Source organism: Mastacembelus armatus, chromosome 12 (assembly GCF_900324485.2).
Source record: "Mastacembelus armatus chromosome 12, fMasArm1.2, whole genome shotgun sequence".
Classification (NCBI taxonomy): domain Eukaryota; kingdom Metazoa; phylum Chordata; class Actinopteri; order Synbranchiformes; family Mastacembelidae; genus Mastacembelus; species Mastacembelus armatus.
The window spans coordinates 5074847-5094944 of NC_046644.1; the positions used below are offsets into that span (position 1 = coordinate 5074847).

General features: G+C 39.7%; 1 protein-coding gene across 1 annotated transcript in view; it reads right to left on the reverse strand.

The window, feature by feature from the left end:
• Window positions 1–3921: 3921 nt before the first annotated feature.
• The window catches only part of LOC113125038 (ephrin-A5b-like), a 67868-nt gene continuing 51691 nt past the window's right edge, over window positions 3922–20098 (reverse strand). Inside the window, exons 2-5 of the mRNA XM_026298294.1 lie at window positions 14316–14608; window positions 6706–6771; window positions 6490–6570; window positions 3922–6030 (exon numbers count right to left, since the gene is read on the reverse strand). Of these exons, the coding sequence (XP_026154079.1) occupies window positions 5906–6030; window positions 6490–6570; window positions 6706–6771; window positions 14316–14608 (565 nt within the window). The 3' untranslated portion in view covers window positions 3922–5905. The remainder of the gene's footprint in view (window positions 6031–6489; window positions 6571–6705; window positions 6772–14315; window positions 14609–20098) is intronic.

The window sequence follows — 20098 nt, forward strand, 5'->3', positions numbered from 1 at the left end:
TTAAAATGTCAGAGTGAATATTGTTTGCTATTTTATGGTTGCATATTAAATAAATTTGAAAGGAAAGAATTTATACATAAATTCTTCCCTTTTATAATTTTATACTTTATATTAATGTGTATCTTCATCTTTTTCTGTGTCTTTGCACATGGCAAATGGTATATTTTAAATTCACTATATAATTGTTTCTGGTTAAAAATATACATTTAAAGTAACTTTAATGCACCACTATAGTGTGCTGCTTCTCTGTATGTGGATATTGAATGTAGTGTGCATGATTTCATCCAGCTATTTTCTGAAGTGCAGGCAAACAGTAAGACCCTGAAATGATTGGCTTTAGTGCTGGTCTAAATTAGGTTTTGACCATCTTTTTCCATAATCCCAGGTAACCCTGCCTCCTAATAACGACATTTATACACAGCCACATTTCAACAGAAAATACATTTTAAAAGAAATGTAATGCTGTAATGCTGATTATGTTTTCTATTGAAATTATTAGGAAATCTAGCAGCAATGTTGCAAAAACCTTAATAGTCAGTGTAATAGTAAAATGTTAACTGATAATGTATTTCACATTATATGATCTTTCCCTAGGAAAGGAAAGGAAAGATGATGCAATTAAGACAGAAAAAGGCTTTTGTGACTTCAGACATCCAAAACCATGATGTTTGCCTAACATTAACCAAAGTGCTTTTATTGCCACAGCCTCTGGTGTGACAGCCCTGCATCTTGTCTGTGTCTCTGGTGTGATACATAAATACTGCCTCACTCATACAACATTGCCTGTGAACATAGTCCAGACAGCACTGATGTTTGTCAGCACAACATAACTGGCAGAACAATTTATTGTAGTAATGTGTAAACCTAATTTCTATGAGATAGGGTACTCACAGAATATTGGGGTAATACTTAATCCCCCTTCTCTTAGTTTAATGCAATCAGATTTACAGATGTTTAGTCTAGCACTAAGCCCTTTCTACTACAAATTATGTTTTACAGAACTGTACTGTTAATTAGCTTTTAAAAGAAAACATACTTGCTTCCTCTATTAGATTCTGTGGCAGTATCCATCAGAGCTCAGTGGGCGGTGAATGGTGGTCAAAGCAGAAAACAGGAGTCAAGTCCTTTGTCACATGTCTTTGGGCAACTGAAATACTTAAGGTTAAGATTACTGCTTAAAGTCAACACGTCATGGCTGGTGCTTCAAGTCTGATTTCAAGTGAAACCATCTTTCCCACAGTGCCTAAACATAACCATAAGGAGGTTCAGTAATGCTGTAGTTTGTAGAAAAACTAATAACATGATCAAAACTTTGCTAGTGAATGAATTTGCAGATTGGTTTGGTACCAACCTTGTGCAACTTATGTTAAACATTTTGTTACTGTCCTAGAAACACAATCTGTCATAAACATGAGTTCTATATAAACATAATTTCTAGGGGACATGGTTACAAGTATCTAAGGCCTCTCATCATCCTCCTTTAACTCCTGTTGTATTGTACTGTGGACTGAGGTATCACCAGTTAATGATCAATCACAAGGGGAAAAGCTGCACCCTCCAGCACCTTCTCCACTTCCTCCTCACCTTCTCTCTACTTGCCTTCACCTACAGGACATTTTTCAGTTTCACACACCTCAGTTGCACATTATTGCTGTTGATAAAACAGGTTATTGTATTTGACCAGCAAAAAGTGTCCCTGACCCTTCTTTCTGAAAATCTCCTACCGTGTTGCCGACAACGCAGCCTAAGTGCGTTGATATATCTCAAGGTTTTTGCACCAGTTCAGTGAAAGGTGGAGAAGTCACAGAAGAGACAGAGGGAGGGAAAGAAACATTGAGACAAAAAGTGAGAAATTGAAGCAGACAGCAGGAGAAGGAGAGTGGAGCGAGGAGCAAAAGAGCGTGTGAGACGGAGTTTTCTTGGCAGCGATCCCTGAAGCGCTGCACATTCTCGCAAGATTAATTGAAGCCGTATCTGTTTTTGTTTTTTCAGCCTGTGAATTACCACCAGATCACAGAGAAACAGCTGTTCGCCCACTTTCCCCGGATTCAGCCAGTATGATTATGCATCGAGTGACAACCAAGACAAACATGAAGCGCTCGCTCGGGCTGCTCCGACAAAGCCTTCACGCCTTTTTGATGTTCTTTCCATTTCACAAACTGTCACTCATTTACATAAAGATTAATAAAACAAATCAGACATGATAATTACAACGACAAAGAAATATTTATTAAATCTTTTTTTGTTGTTGTTGTTTCTTTAGTTAGTCATAGCTGCTCCAACACGTGTATTTACAAAGAAATAGCCTTTTTGTAGAAAAGTTGAGTGAGGGCTTGAGCAGGAAACAGACGTTAGAATAGTTCAGTTGAGTACAGGAGAGGATGGGACTCATATAGGCACAAGGTACAGTTACTACAATGATCAAGAAATGTGCAGTTTTGTGGCACATCCATATCTAGTTTAGGGGGAAAAAAAACACCCACACACACACACACACACTGCTGTGACTAAAGTAATAGAACTTTCCCAATGCAAGATGCGCTGACAAAATTGCACATCCTTTTGTAAGATACAGAAGACAGACAATGCAAACCAGGGACACGGTGGTGTTAGCGTCAGGCTACATGGTACCAAAATCCTGCAAATAGGACATCCTTAGCCCTCTCTCTAGCACAGTTTGTTCAAAAAACATGAAACATCAAAATTTGACACAAACACACTGATCTTCTACACCAATAAAAATCAATTCTGAACCCTCCAACGGTATTGTGACCACCATGTTGCCCACAGCTTGGCTTGGAAACAGCTGGAAGTGAGGGTTAGCGAAAGACTGCAAACAGAAATGAAAGCACATCCTGCACCTTACAGACACTTTGGATGTGATGATACAATAAACAAAAGGAGAGAAAAAACTATTTTCTAGCTCTTGGAGATCCATCTGTTCTTCCTTCAGGCCCTTTGATTCATGATTGTGACCCGAACCACACTGCATGTTTGATATGTGCCATGTTTGCACAAATACATTTACATATAGAGGGTGCACTGTTTCTTGTATTTTATATAAAAGACATATAAAATGAAATAAATCATTTTTATATCAAACATTGACTTTTTTCTTGTTAAAGAACATTAATGTGTCAGTTCAAAAAAGGTGTGGAAAAACAGAGAAAGTATCTAACACTGTATGTTACAACAGGCAAATTGTTGGATACACAGTATCCACAGAACTGATTGGTTTTTTCTTATTGTGGTGTGGCTAAAGGCAATCATTTCAAAAACAGGAGACTTTTAATGTTGGCGGAACCCAACTGTACGGAGGCTGAAAGGTGTCAGGAGGAAAAGATGAGTATTATCAGCATTCCCTAAAACTAATCAACGTTCTAAATGTTCACTCAAAAAAAAAACAAAAACAAACAAAACAAAAAAAAAAAAACTGAGCAGTTCTTAGTTCTTACTATCTACCTACTTAATTTGTTTATTATTAAGTGATTAATTATTCCCTCAAATGATACACTAAGTTTCCACAAAGGACAAAGTTTCCTCAATGCTACGAGTTTTGGGTGGGGTTGAACTGTAAGTCCCGAACTTTACACATGTGACCCTTAATAGCAGTAAATCCAGAGGTTTTCCTCCCTGACATCAAGCAGTCTCAGTACTGTTACAGAGCAGTAGAGCCACAGATAAAGGAAATAAAATTTGAGATTTCAAGAAATGAGAATACACTTGTAATACTGTAAAATATTTTTTGTAAACGTGCAGTTTTAATTTTGATTTTCTTCTAAAGTGAATATTTAATTCTAATATTATCATAGTTATTCAGACAATATGACTTCGATCCCCTATGACTTGTTTATAAAAATATGAGAACATTACATTCATATAGATTTCTCTTAATTAAATATGACTTTTTTACAATTATGCCTTTTCTCATTATAACTTTTTATACTAAAATGATTAGTTATTCTTGAGCTCTGATGTTTATCCCTCCAACTGTGGCTCTACACTTCTCTGCACTCTACCAAATGAGCAGGTCCCTATAGGGCTTCTGTTTCAGCGTAAAACTAGCAGGGCTGTAGTTTAATTTGGCAGTGAGTGCATGTGAAGGTAACGGTGCTTTTGAGAGTGACGGGTGGAAAGGATATGTTTACTGCATGTTCCTGCTTTAAAAAAAAAAAACAAGAAGAAGAACATGGGTATTGATCTCAGCAGGAGCACTACAAAGCTTTACATCTCACTCTCCTTTTTCCCCCTCTCGGTTCCACCGGTGGTAGAATTTCAGCTCGCCTCCCAGAGAACAGGACACCTCGCTCTGTTTATTCCATCTCTCCTGGTGGTCGATTTTTCATTCCAGAAATAACCAGCATGAGGCTGCCCCCAGTGTATTTTCTGTACAGACGCCACTTTACACGACATCAAAGAATGCAACTGAATCGCACCCAACCCTCCACCCGACCCCGCACACACCACTACCACCTGCTCTGTAACTCTGTTACTGTCTCATTGAAACATCTTCAGCCATAGAAATCTTGTGCTGATTTATTCAAGGAACCCTACTCCACCCCCCAATTAAAAAAAGACTAAAATAATTTTTTAAACCACGTTAGGCATGGACACATCCCTGAACTTTGTAGGACATTCGCCTCTATGTACAATAGTTATGTTATGACAGTGATTCACAAAAGCAATAGTGTAATCGTAAAACTACATTTGTGACATTTGTTAAAGACAAATTTCTTCTATTTCTACACCCTGATAGCACATCAGTCGTTTTTCTTCCTACACATTGTTAAAAAAAATAAACAAGTAAAAACCATCATCAGCGATCGATCCAAGCAATACATAAACCGTGAGTGTTTTTGTATGATTGTATCAAATGGTGTGTAATATGAGCTAAAGTAATGGGTAAGTGTCGCTGTTTTTTTTAAATTGCATTTCTACTGTAATTACAGACTAAACCAGAACAGAAAAAAGCACAAGGACTTCACAATAAATAGGAAAATACATTTTGCCTGGCAAAATATCATATCCACTCCCACACTGCCTTCAAATATTTTACTGTACACCTGTGTTGACTGCTATATTGAATTATGTGATTTACATTTAAAAAAAAATACATTAATCGATCATTAAATCCAAACACCTCTTTTAACTTCCTTTTTTTTTGTCAACATGGGTCCTCCATAGACTGAGACGACGCGTCCTTTTTAACCTGAGAGAAAGGTTAAGTCATCAGAGGCCCACCCTGTACCTCCACTTGGCAACAGTCTCCTAGCAACAACATCCTTCTTGTTTTCCTTTACGTTGGGCCATATGTGATGGTTCATTACCCGGATGTTCTTAGAAATCTCTTCCAGTGTGACATGAGATTTAATCATGCTACATGTTGGGGGGGTCACGTGATGTTCATGAACATAAAAAAATGTTGCATGCAGTAAAATGCAGTATGTAAACCTCTGAGGGATCCTGCTGTGCTTCTGTGCCATTCGAGCTAAAAACTGTGCTGATTGTGTTCAATGTGTGTATATGTTTAAAAGCATGAATGTGTGCATGTCTTGAACACAAATAAATGTTTAACATCTGCATACTGTGAACACTAGTGAGGCAAAAAGCAAGAGATACTTTCACCTCTGGGTGCCTTGACTATCAGCACCCACTGGAAAGTCAAGAATCACGAGTTGGCATTTTGCAAACTCAAATAACAACAAAGGCTTCAGTGTTGAAGTCCACTCCTCTCTCTTTTCACATAGAGAGATTATCATTGTTTGTTTTTGTTTTGTTTTTGTTGTTTTTTTGTTGTTTTTTTTTTTTTTTTTAAAAAGTGCTCCTTGAGGGGAGGGGTTGCAGGGTAGAGCGGCTTGTGGTCCAATCAGGACAGTCCATTCTTGCAGATTTCTCACAGTGGGCGCTATAAAGAGAAGATGTAAGCCAGAAGGATGAGAGCGGAGCTAAGCAGAAGGACTGAAGTCTGGTGCAGACCAGCAGAGTTCACATCCCTTCGAGCTGGCTCTGGAGACTCATGACCGATACCGTCTGGAGGGTGAACAGATGAGCATTATCATTAACAGGAAAACCAGCAGAAATACATGAAACAAAACAGTGGTTCTTCAGTAACTGAATCAAACTTGTCAATCACACACAGCAATAAATGAACTCAGAAAAACACAGACATTCAGAATTGTACAGCAAGGCTGGCTTACCAATCAGGAAATGCCTGCAACTGCCCCCAAGCCCCAGACTTTCACATTAATAACAATTTCTAATAATATGCGAGTCAGTTTGGGGTGAATTGAATAAATTTGCTTGGGCTGGTGCTTAAACTGAAATTAAAAGGGCCTTAAAGAGCAATACAACCCCCACTTGACTCCCAGCAAAATAGTGAAAAGAGAGGATAATACCAGCATTTATGAAATATTAAAATTCTATTTGAATCCCACCCCCAAAACACACACACACACACATACATACAGGTTGTACTGTTTTGCCACCAACCTCTGGGTTCAAGGGAGTTAGGGCTGTTGTCGTCAAAGTCGACCCCTTCCTGCACACTCCCAGGGTTTTTCACACAATTGTCTTTGAAAAACAAAAAGCAGAGAGGAGATATAAAGATTATAGAAGTCAAACATCATTTATCTGCAGGCCGATCACAAGCCACTGCACCACAGCATGGAAAAATGGACAGAGTAGACAAAACAATCTGAGACTCACTCTGAGGCCGGACGAAGACTTTGAGTCGAAGGCAGCTCCTTCTTCCCTTGTCGTCAGTGATGGAGGCTGTGGAAGCAGGAATAACACGCTTAAACATGTTACCTACACTTTTCCATTTCAAAGTGTTTTCCTTGATCCAGTCAATAATGAGATCATGATAATCCATTCATATTTGAAAACATAACAGTATTACTGCACTTTAACAATTCAATTTGCCAGGATTGTCTTAATTTCCACACTTGACTTCATACACATACAGTGTAAAAGTGAAGTGCTTCAGTTGTTCAAACCTATAAATGCAACGTAGGTATTCTGCAGCGTTAGCATCTCATCTAAAACCTTTGGTCACCAGTCTGATTTTCATAGTTACTCACACATTAATTTCTGTGAACTGAGATTAAACAATAATTACAAATAACATGAGCTACGATTCACCCCAGGAACATGTTAATCATGTTAACCACCTACAAATGTAGAAACAAGGCAAGGCACATAGAAAGATCCAGCTACCTGACTGCCAAACAAAAACTCTTCAGCTGAGGACTCAGACGTGAGCTGGATGGGCCTTAAGTGGAACTGACTGTTGATTGGTCAGAAACCAAATACTTATTAACTTTCAGATCAGTTGGTGCTGCTTTCGCAAATTTTTGATTTGATTTGAAGAATTTTATGTTACTGAGGCAAAATTTTTGTGCTGTTGCTTGTGTTAGGACAACTTTTGGTTTTTCAGACAGTCCAGAATCACCACAGGCACTTACATTACTGGCCTGGCGGTAATGCAAGTGCCTGTAATGTAATGTAAAACCCTGGTTTTCCAACGATCCCTGCCCTTCCAGTTTCTGATTGGCTGAACACACCTGATACAGGTAATTAGCAGTGGGTAGGGCAGGGATATCTGGAAAACAAGCAGGACAGTAGCTCCTGAGGACCAGGGTTGGAGACCACTGCTCTAAAATGTCACAAGTCTAATTCCACCATAATCCAGCATTGTGGTCCTTGCTTTGCAAACCCATTCAAGAGTCTCACTTTCACTTCCCTACTTCACCTGAGACCTCTTCACACTCTGAAATATACCTTCATTCATAAACATCAGCTCAACAGCAGAAACATATAATCTGACAAGGTCAATTTGTTTCTTCATCAGTGGTATTCCACACTTACATCTTTTAAATACAGTCTGAAGAGCTTTATCTCACTGAATTTCACACTCATCCTGATATAAAAATGTGCTCCATATCTTATGTCAATGTCACCTTCTTATTTCCAATCATGATTCACCCATGGGCAGTCATTTCACCAGTTGTGTGGTGTGGCATTAAGCTCACTTCCAAAATTTCATTTCCTCTGTTTCCTGATTTTAAAATGCAAAGATATGTGGTGGCGGTGGTGGATTGTTTTGCAGAGCTAACAAAACTAATTAGTTTTCAAGTAGTGCTGGGGACCATGTTGTTAATAAAGCAGTGAGGGGGTGTCCAGCTGTGACAAATTATTGCAACTTCTTCCTGCATTCTCCTGAAGACTATTTTCATGTTTTATCTGGCCTTATCGTCATCCCACAATAGGTTCTCCTCATTTCCCTCAATACTCTGACCTCAGTCTTTCCTGTAGCCTGCCAGGTCCCTCAAGTCTCTCCATACACAGCCTTGAGTGTGTTTGGATATTCATGTCCATGTGTTGGGTATGTGGGCGTGCATGTATGTGGTTGTGGTTTGCCGAGTATGCCCATCTGTGCAAAGACGTGTCCCTGGTTTGTTCACAGACACACCTCTATGCTTTCACCCAGATGCTTTGTGTGATGGATTCTGGCCCAGCGGTGAATTCCTGATAAAAGTATACCATGTCAATGTTTCCACTGTGTGCCGATGACTCAGGCTCTTATTTCAAAAGGCACTTTATCAGATGCCATGTGGCAGTGAGAGGAGATAAAAATCATCTTTAAAACTTCGGCATGAGAGGAATATTGGAAATAAACGCGAGAGAAACGGTGTCAATCACGCTGCTTCTGTCTGTGTCAGCGGGTATCAGGTAACTTACCTCACACCCCGACAGCAGTGGCAGGAACAGACAGGAGAACTCCCTGTCTCAGTATCTATCGCTGAAATCGACTGGCCAAAACTCTGTCTTTCTCTTTCTTTATGTCTCTCATGCTCCTTCTGTCTCTGCTTCTTAGGCTGTTGTTATCTTTCTTTAATTTTTTGTGTACTAAAAGTACTTCTGCACTCTGGCAAGGCATTATTGGTAATAAGAACCAGATTTCTGGCTAATCTGTCATTTAGTTTATAAAATTTGACTTTGGTGACCAGTTAGCAACACTGGTCACCAAAGTCAAATTAGATTTCTTCAGTCACAGCCGTTTATCTGCAATGGGGCAGGCTGTACGCTCCAGTTCTCCAATCAGATTTAAACAAACCTTGCACATATGCAACGTTTCTTAATGTCAGTCTATCTCTCTATCTCTCTATCTATCTCTCTATCTATCTATCTATCTATCTATCTATCTATCTATCTATCTATCTATCTATCTATCTATCTATGTCAAAAAGGTGAACCACAAAAACCAAAATGCTTGGTGATTTTTTTCTGCCAGTACTTTTTTTTTTACTAAATCAGTGACTCAGACCAAGATACAGTATATTAAACAGAGTAACCAAAGCAACAATACATATGCTTCACACTACATTGCCAATTAACACCCCGCTGAAAAAGATGTTTTAAACTGTGTATGTTAAATGGCAACATATTGAAATTGCAGCCACAACAAACAACAGCCTGCTCTAATTATCTTAATGAATAATTATGAATGATGAAAAAATGAACTACAGTTAACAGCCATTGACTTGATACTAAATTGGATTCTGTAACTGATCTGTGTTATTGATAAAATCATTACTACTGACAAAAAACTGAATCCAAAGTTGTTGAATGTGCTGACGCCAGGCTTTTTGAGTCAATCTGCTAAATCAGACCTGCATTTGAGTCTGTGCTGCCAAAACAGCCATCATGCAGCGACATTAACAGCAACACTGGCAGTGAGTGTTTTTAAATGGCACAAATGTTTAAATTTAAAGTATAAAATGACTTCATCGTCCAGAGAGATAAACCACAGCTGCTCTTGTTTTCCTAAAGCAACCATGGTATAAGCATGATAATGCACCCTGAGGCGTCATATTACTAGAGATCATCATGCTGCATACTGATTTTAGTGGCTGGGAGCAGTTCTTCAATGTGTTTGGTAGATTAATTATACATTTTAGTATGTGTTCAATATTTATTGTGGTTATGCTTATGTTGGCCCATAGTTTGTTTTTGGGGACGTATACTATGTTGGACCTGAGGAAGAACCATCACCTTCCAGACATGTTAATAAAAATGTTCTTGCGGAATCCTTTCTTCCTTCTTTCTCTGGTTTTTCCTTCTCACTCTTCTTCTCCTGTTACATTGTGTCACACTGTCTTTTCTCTCATCTCACTTTCTCATCCTCTCCCCGTACCACTATCCCTTTGCCAACACACACACACACACACGCACACACACACACACACACACACGACTACCCAAATGTCTTTTCTCCTTTCTCTCATGTTTGCCACTGAGGTCAGAGTCTGGGTTTTCTATCCTCAAGCAACACAGCCGTGCTTCACTGTGACTGTAACTCCAGCTCTGCCTGCAACTCTAGACCCCAGCATTAGTCAGGTCATCTGGCCGCCGCCTCAACATGATGGTGGGACGACAATAAACCCTCAGTTCACACACTCAGACACACTTTACACATTTGGTCATGTGCTGCGGGGACTTGTAATTGTCGCAATCGCATATTTGGCAACGTTGTCAAGTAAACAGGCTGGGACGCCGATAAGGCTAGGGTTTAGTGTGACTGTGAATCAGACAGATCTTGATATAAACACAGGAGTGTCAGATGATTTTCTTGTAATGATCAGTTTATCCTGTGGAACAAAGTGCTTTGTCTTTGCCCAGCTGTGAGAAGCTAAAGGGAAATTGTTGGGACACTGTGCAGGCGAAGATTGTGCCACTATTGATGTAGATCTGCACTGGCTGTGCTGAGCGGGACCCGGGTGTGTGAAGCGCAGGGGTTTTACAGGGAGACAGCAATCGCTCTCACACAGGGAGAACCAGACTCTTAACTGTCTCCTCTGAAAATTGGATTTCTATCCCCTGAGATTAGGATCAGGCTTTCCCTTCTCCACTGTGACTCTATTAGAAAAACATGCTGCCCTCTGAGGCCATGAGTAGCTCACTGCGCAGACCTCTTCGTCATCTCCATGACCTTTGACCTTCTATGACAAACCACAATCTTGATCCTCAATCAGGGTGGCTTGCCTTCGGGTGTCTGTCTGCCAGACGGACAGGCTCACAGCCAACTGCAGGTGTCATCTTTTTGACATGGCCAACCCTCTTTTCCCCCTGCCCGGGGCAAATGATGATCAGCACAAAGAAGCACAAAGGAGTGTCTATCTTCACTGAGGCAAGCTCTCATAAACCCATCTTCAATATACAATTTATGTGGCCACTTAATAGATTCCCAAACCATATTATGTACAACACTATTAACTATCAGCTATTGTTAGGGTTTTGTTAGAGCAAGACACTGTCAACATGCAATTTGACACTAATACCAGCAGCTGATAAAACATACAGTAGTTTGCTGTAATGCAACCAGAATTCCTGGATGTGGATGTTGCTACGGGCAAAAAGTACAAGGGCCCAGCTGGAAAAATATGTTTTCATGTGGGTCAGCTATACTTACATTCTTAAATCAATATTAGTCTCAAGGCTCCAAGAAAGACTCATTAGGAAAGTGATGAAATAAGCATTCAATAAAAATAAATTAAAATGAGACAGAAATGATTATTTTTTCTTTCTTTTCTGAGAGACAGTTGGAGCACCTCAAGGCTTAGACTGGCATGAAACCCAAGTAAGCAGCTGCCTTTCTTACACAAGTCACAGGTTAAGTCTGTGGTGAAAGCACATGAAAGCGTTTTTGGTGCATTCGGTCACTAATAGTCACTTCTAACAGTGAGCTAAAGCTGTTTAAAACTGCACTGATCAGCATTTTCTTTAATTAACAAATTAAGCCGCTAATGTGAAATAGGTCGCTCACAATGAGAAATACGCAAAGAATTATCAACAATTATGCAGCTGTAGCAATAGCAGAAGTGTTTTAGCGTCTTTTAGATAATTGTTTTATTTTTTCAGTTACATAGGTGGCATATAAACTAGCTAATGTCACTACAGGTGTTTTCAGATGAACCAGTTCTAGGAACTACCCCACAAAGGAACCGGCCCATGATTATACAGTCCTTAAGGTTCTTTTGTCTCTTTGTATTCACACCGCCAGTAGAACCGTTGAAGTAACGTGAACCATTTAATGGCTGGCATAGCAAAGTCAGTTCGACACAACAATCAACAGCAGCGAAAGAATTGTTACATTTCACTTTGATCAATCAAGATCTCTCTGAATTTTCTCCATCATGTAGGCTCAATAAAATGTGGACATGGAGTTGATCCATTTGAGAGTTTTTTTCCATGTTGAAAGCTACATTAGTTGCAATTTACTTTTAAAAATGGTGGTGGCTGGTTGTACACTGGCTTAGTGTTTGATGAATCAATGTAAACATAGGTCGCTCATGGTTCCTATTGTACTGTAAATGACCTACTCTGAAGTGGGAGCAAAGCAAAGAAACAAGTCCGTGTGTCATAACTATACTTCTTATAGTTCTCAGTTCTGCAGCTACACAAAACATGGGAACTTGGGAAGAAATATGAAAAATTCCTCTTGTCTGAAAGGCCTTATAGTGTAGTAGAATTCAGCTGCTAAAGATTTGCATATTTCCCTCTAAATTTTAATGTTATCCAGGTGACTCCATTATTGTTCTGTTGAGAAACGCAGGTAATATAAATAAAAGAAAACAACATTTAGAAACTATATATGATGAGGACAGACAGTATTATGTGAAATTCTGTGACTAAAAGACTTTGGTATGTTCCTGGAGGTGCATTTTTCTTTTGTTATTTCATCCTGTGCTCAGATCCTCAGATCCCTAAGTGTCTTTGGTGAACAAGGGTCTGATGGATGAGTCAAGAATCTGAGTCAGCGAGAGATAGTCCATATGGCCTGAAACTGCTTGAAGCCATATGGACTGCCTCTCTGCCTCTCTCTTTGGATGATCGTCATTAAAGTCTACAGGAACATTGTCTTCACTCTATTTCACATCAGTCAGTGATTGCCTAATTCTACTTTATTTGGTCAGTGAATTTATCTATCCATTATTTTTCCTATCAACGTCCAAGGAGTTGTAAAAAATATCAGCAGTTCCCTGGCATGGCTAACAATTTCCTTATACAGTGCAGTCACACTCTATGCAACAGAGCCAACTACACTAGCCAACAAACAGAGAGATCCAACAGAAACATCTAGTGAAGGGTGATACATCACAGCACAAAATAGTGCAACAAAAACACACATTTACTGTTGGTTAAACTCGCATGAGGACTATCTTGATGATCTTGTCATCCCAGATGCTAAGCTTGAGGCTGGAAGACCAGAGAGGCAAAGACAAATATGTTGATTTGGTGAACTTAAACCAGCCCGTCTCAGTCATTACAAACCCATTACAAGCCATTTTAGTTTTTAGTGGACTTTTTCAGACAGAATGCTATTTGCTGAGCTAGATATAAGATGATGCACATCACATGTAGAATACAACCATCAAATCTGTTGTGCAGTCGTTTTGTACTTTTTAAGATACCTCAAGGGTGTCTTCAAATGGTTAAATAAGGGATCAGCCCCCTTTGAGATTGGTCAGATGCCACAAACTGTCTATATTTCAAATTTTCAGGCAGCTTTCCGAAACACCTGCTCCTAGAGCTGGAGCCCAAAAATCTTCATGGAGAAAAACTACACATTTCCCCTAGATCAGATATCTTGATGTACTTTGTTGTAACGCCAAAAAATTACTCTCTTCTCACTGACTTTGGACTTTTTATTTTTTGGTTTGTGTTAATACCTATGTATCTCATTTAGTCCTGCTCTTCTGCCCCTGCAGGGCACTGACTTCACTTACAAAAACATGGCTTTCCAGCTGTGTGTTTTCCAGAGTCTTCTCACGACGAGGCGAAAGCTGAGCTCAGCCTGTCAGCAACAATAGACACTTCAGACAAGACCTCGACAGTAAAGATGTTTTGCTCCCTCTGGCTCGTGTTTTGGCTTGGCCCTCTTTCCAACGACTTGCAAAACACACTGCTGCTGTCTTCTTGCAATACTCCAAGATGTAACTGATACTGATCTTTTGATGTAATTCATAGTTAACTTTATACATTTTTCTACATGGCACCTCAATTATACCAAAAGGAAGAGAAATCAAACATTTTTTCAACAATATCCCTTCATCTAGCAAAAAAAAAAAGCCAGTGCTATATAGTGGTTGAAAGGTTTGATTTATCTGATCAAAACCAAGTAAAAACATTACAAATCTGACCATACGATGCCAGCTTTCTATGGTTCAGTGAGTTTTCTACACCAAATTGAGTTGGATCAAAACCATACCAAAACCATTTCTGTAAATTATGCAGGAAAGTAAATGCATACTCACAGATGTAATAATACTCTCTGCCAGGGCGAAACTCAAAGCCTAGGGAGAATGGAGTAAATAGCTGGAACTTCTCTGAGAATTTGAGTGGTCCGTTTGGCGACAGAGGCCTGTTGCACTCCCAGCGTTTGAAGCCCTTGGCAGTGTGGTCACAGGAGCTGTAGCCATCATAGTTTACCATGTAAAGGACATAGCGCTCGGCCCTCTCGTCGGAGACCGGGCCACTGTAGTGTGGACAGTAGACATCAAGGTAGTCATTGATGCAGACGTCAATGTGGTAATCACCCCGATAAAACCTGAAAGGAAGAGAGAGTGAGAGAGGAGGAAAATTAGAATATATCCAGACCGGTTTGTTCAGAAAAACACTGAATATACATATACAAATAGCAGAGCTGTTTTTGTGGAGCAAATTCAAACTATGTCTCAGCTTTTTTATTGTTGCAGATTGTAAAAGGTCAAATTACAGTTTGAATGTTTTTGTTTTCAATTATTAAGTGAGTCTCAAGTCTAAAAGGCCTTGTAACTTAAAGATGCCATCAGGAGAATTTCACTACTAGTAGCTATGGAGCAGTATTTTTATGTGTGGGTCACTGTTCTGTTTTTGTAGACATACAATCATGTGGGTGACACAACGCACATTCCTGACAACGATTTCACACTGTTACTCTGATTGACAAGTTGGCAGTAAAGTGCACAAAAAATGCAGCTGTAAACAAACACAACATGAAAATACCACAGGGCAGCTTTAATTTTATATTCAGCTAAGGCCCGCAACTTTCTGAGATACGTGAATAACATTGTGTTTCGTTTTGTTCAAGTTTATACCACAGAAACATGTGACCAATGCATACAACTGATGATAACCATTCTACTTCACAAAGATAAATCCTACAACAGCATCATCATCAGATCTGAATGAATGTGATCATTCATTCATTGACCTTTGACCATTCATTGAGTATGCATGCTCTCTGCAGTCTGCTTTGTGGTTTGCACACATTTAACATTCAGATCCTCCTGAAGCAGCACCTTGCTCAAGGGTACATCAGTAGCAGCTGCTTAAGTGGAAAGAAAGTTATTCATTACTTTGTTTGGGGGAGTCTCTCACCATTGTGCTCCTTGAAGATGTGCTCTCTACGGAGCTATGAGTGCTCCAGAGCCAAATGACAACAGATAATACTTTGGGCATATTAGCGAGGCCACAGCTGAGGAAAAAGTTACCATATGTGCTCAGAAACAGAGGCTGAACTGTGAAAGACACATCCAGGATACAGCTCGTATGGTTTTGTTCACAGGATCTCATCATGTCATTTTGACAGTCTGAACCTCTTGTGAGACTCCACCAAATCCCCCTGCAACACACACACCTCAACAGAAACCTCCTAGGACATGCACTAGCCAGTCCTAAGCCATATATCAATGCTAGGGCTCTGCAGTGATGACTTATGCCAGTGCTGAAATTAAAGTCTCCTAGTGTTGCGGGGCTAATCCCCTGGTTAGCATGTGCCTTTTGCAGCTTTAGGAGGATCCCATTGTAGAATGAGATTTTCATTAGCCCACTATGACAGCTTGACGTAGGAGCCCTTGTGGAAACTCTGGAGTCTGGGAAAAAGGGGCACATTCTCAAGCCTTGACTTGAAACATCCCCAACATTTTTCGGCTGGTATTTACTATAAACTGAGTGGACTGAGGGGCAAAAATGTGCAAGATATGCCAGGTATTCATTCCTAAGGAGTGTGATTGGAAATACATATTCCCATAGGCGCTGTATAAGGTTGCAGTAGTGAGGCTTTTAACAGAGAGAAAAAGCTAAGACGGCTGGTTGTGTCTCTGTAGCTGCTAATGGCCTGCGGTGCAATATCACTGACATACTGCGGATGTCTTCAATACTCCACCATTGTTCAGTGACACAGCAAGAGCCACCAAGGGAGACAAGGCCAGGGACTATGTTAGAGCATGCAGCAGTGTTACAGAATGGCCACGGATCAGATATTATGCCTATATTTGCTCCTTCTTGAGTGTGTTGGAGTACCAGTCAGCTGATCTGAGGGCGGGTGAGACAGAATGGGGTGGGGATGGTGTGGCTGAGAGACAGCTGTTGTCACTGACATGTACATGATGGGGCTTTTGGAGGCATGAGTAGCAGAAAGGGAGATGTGTGCTTGCCACGGCCTGCTGGGGGTATCAGGTTGTAGTTACACAGATTGTAAATGTGCAGCAGGATTAGTGACCATCCTACTGGGTTTGCGGGGGCCACATATAAGGAGATGTGTCTGTCTGTGTGCACGATAGTGGGGTGTGTTGGGGTCTTGTGAAATTGTCAGCTCAGCCATATTCTAATCTTTTTCTGTCTCTAATTATACTCTGGTCAAACAGGAAACCAAATCTCTTGTTTTCTCACCCAGTTTTTTCACTACGAGGTGAGGGCTTTGGCTGCAGGCAGGCACATCATGGCCTCTCGCCTCAGTTACAGAGCCGCTGGCTGATGTTATGACTACCACGGGTCAACCAGCTCCACAGTATCATGTGATCAGCCTCTGTCCACTTGTGTCTTGCACTAAGTGTTGCTGGCTGTCAATCACACATCAGTACAAGAGTAAAAGCTTAGTCAGGATTACAGACAGTTTCAAACTAATCCCTTAGTGGGAAAAAGTTTGTGGAAGTGACAATGACCATGTTCATACCTGGACACCATACATACAGTATACATATGTACGTGTACTGCCATAGATTTAGATTGTGCCAAGGGTTTGGACATAAAATTTAAAAAAAAAAAAAAAAAAAAAAGTCAGTAACCATTTCTGACTGGATTCTAATTCCACAAAAATACATAAAACATATTCATCCAACATTTTAATTTGAGTTGTTCTTAAAACTTGCAATTAAGAAAGAAGTTGTTCTTCTCGCTGACATACATCAATGCTGTAGGATTACTCATAGAAACTGCAGCACTTTACTCCAAGTGTGCTTTAACTTGAAAGCTCTAAATGGGATGGAGGGAAGATTCTCAAAGATGGTTATCTCCAGGCCTGGGCTGTCCCTGTTGACACCAGGGATACAGGAAAAATGGAGCATTTGACATATAGACAGTTTCACACTTACCATGTTTAAATATTAATGAAAATGATGGTGAACGTAATGTAACTTTATGTATTTTATTAGAGGCTGCTGTACCTGCTGCATTATAATTGTTATGCATAACGTGATTATTCATTCTTGTTAAACCAATTTATATGTGAAATGTTTTTATGATATAGCCAATAAAACTACAGCATCACACTACATTTTTGCTCAAGGTTTTCATAATGTGCTTGTAACATAAGCTGCTAAAATACGAAATAATACGCTGTGATAATACGAAAATAGCGTAGTGAGGATAACACAAGATATACTAACACACTGACAGGAAAGAGTTGCCCCTAATGACAGTAGTACTACACTTTTTATCTTTGGCTGATAGCTACATTTAAACTTTAAACGTTATGGAGAGGTTGTCAGAGCTGGGTCCTAACCTTCCTGCAACACCAGATCAATACAGACAAATAACTGCAGGACACTATACAAAAGAGTATAGGAAGCCATGTGGAAAGTTGGTGTCACTTACAATAATTACAATGAAAGAGATGGAGGCAGCTGGGGGCAGAGAGAGGTGGTCTGTACGTGACAGATAAAAAAAAAAAAAAAATACAACTACTGCTCAGCCAGCAGGGGGTAGGGGTGCTTTGTGCTTTGAGAAGGGATCCATGATACCCACCCCATGAAAGTGAGCCAAAGTCCCCTGCTTTGTGACAGGCCTTAAAACAATATGCATCCCCTTTTGAGCTTATTCTTTCCTTAGACACATCATTTTTGCTGCTCATTTGTGATCAACCCACTGGATATAGATTTGGGTGGTGGTCCTGAAGAGGGCCAAATGTGACAAAACATATGCAGAAAAGAGGTTGCATATGGGTTGTGTGCGTTTAGTACAAAATACAATAAAATGAGAATAGCAAGACAGTTCCAGATGTTTATCCGGATGGACGCTAAAAGGAAGTCTCTGAGTGACTGAAAAGAAATATTGATACAGTCAGACACAGTGACATAAATGTACAGCCTGACTCAAGATGTCATTGAATAGATGACTTTTCAACTCTCTCTGCCTTCTGGTTTCTAGTTTAGAGCAGACTGACCAGAAACTTTTCCCTGTTGATCTCTATTATCTTCACACTGAGGCTCTGGGCCTATCCGTTAAAACCACTCCAACCTGCCTCCGCCCCGTCCCGCCATGGGCTGGACTGAAGCGTGAGAAACTTCATTCATTTACCATGCTATAAACCTTCGGAAGCATTTGCAATCTTCAGCATCAGTGTTTCTACATTTTCATTACCAGCAAGATTTATTCATGTGCTTTTCCTAAATGGCTTTGTTGTTATAGGCTATTTAGTGAGTCATTAAGCCTTCACAGGCCTGATCGAGGCAATTTCAACAGTTGTGTTTTTCTTTTGGACCAGAGCAGCAGGAGGTGGTGAAGGCTGATCGAGGTTAGAGGTTTTGATAGCAGGAGCCAGAAAGAACAAACCATTGCCCAACTCAAAATAAATAAATAAATAAATGCATAAAACAGCAAAGTTTAGCAGTCTCAGTTATAAATGTGCTATTAACAAAATAAAGGCACGTAAATCCTAAATCCATTCATCTTGGGGATTAATGATCCCTGATTGGCTGAATTACTCACGGCCAGTTAGAGGGGCTTATCAATGAATCAGTAACTGGAGCTCTTAACAAAGCACACATCTATGGATAATCCCTCTTTTCAGTCAGCTTCCCCCACTTGTTTGCTTTCTTTATCCCCATCTGGTGTGTTTGACCTGGCACAATTAAGGTAAGCCATAACCAGCATGCAGAGTAACCGACAGAGAGAGAGTTCGGTGATACGGTTTGTGTGCATTCACAGCAGCAGATATGAAAGACAACTAAAGGAGGAGAGTAAAGAGTGGGAGTGAGTAGATGAAAACAGGCAGAGAACTATACTTTTTAATTATTCAAAATTTTTGTATTTAACACATGTATTTATTTGTTCAGTTTTATTTTCTGCTGTTTTCTTTTGAAATCAGCAGGTACTAATCTCAACATAAATCCCTTAACTCCAACGAAAAGGGCTTTGTTTTTATTTACCCTGTATTTAGTGCCAGATTGCAAAGCTCTTTCCAAGAAAATCTTAAAGGAAATTATTGGGAAACCGTGGAACTTCATTTCTTAAAATGAAGGTCTAAATGCTGTTTTAAAGCCCTCTTATTGTTGCCAAGAATTAAATTTAGTGAAGAAATACAGAATTTTTTTATGTATTTATTTTTTCAAAATTTTGTTGGCATGAATAAAAAATGAAAACCTCCAGCACAATGTCTTAGTTACTGCTAGTATTTTTTTTAATCTTCTTTAAAATGGTTTATCTGTTCAACCTTCATCACATACCTGACATAATTGTGCTGTTCTCCAAAATGTTCAAGAAAGAAGAGAAGAGACGAGGAGAGAAGAAAAAAGAGAATAGAAGACAAAAGAAAATGGAAGAGAGGAGAAAAACACAGGTCAGTAGAAAAAGGAACAGAAAATGAGAGAAAGAGGTGAATACAAGAAAAAGGGAGAAGAGGATGGACATGACAGGAGGGAATAATGAGAGCAAAGGAAACAAAAGTGGATAAGTGAGGAACAAGTGGTAGAAGGGGAACATAGACAAAACAACAGGGTTGAAAAAAGTAAGATGGATCAGAAGAGGATAAAATCTTTCTGTTATTTTCTTCATGAAC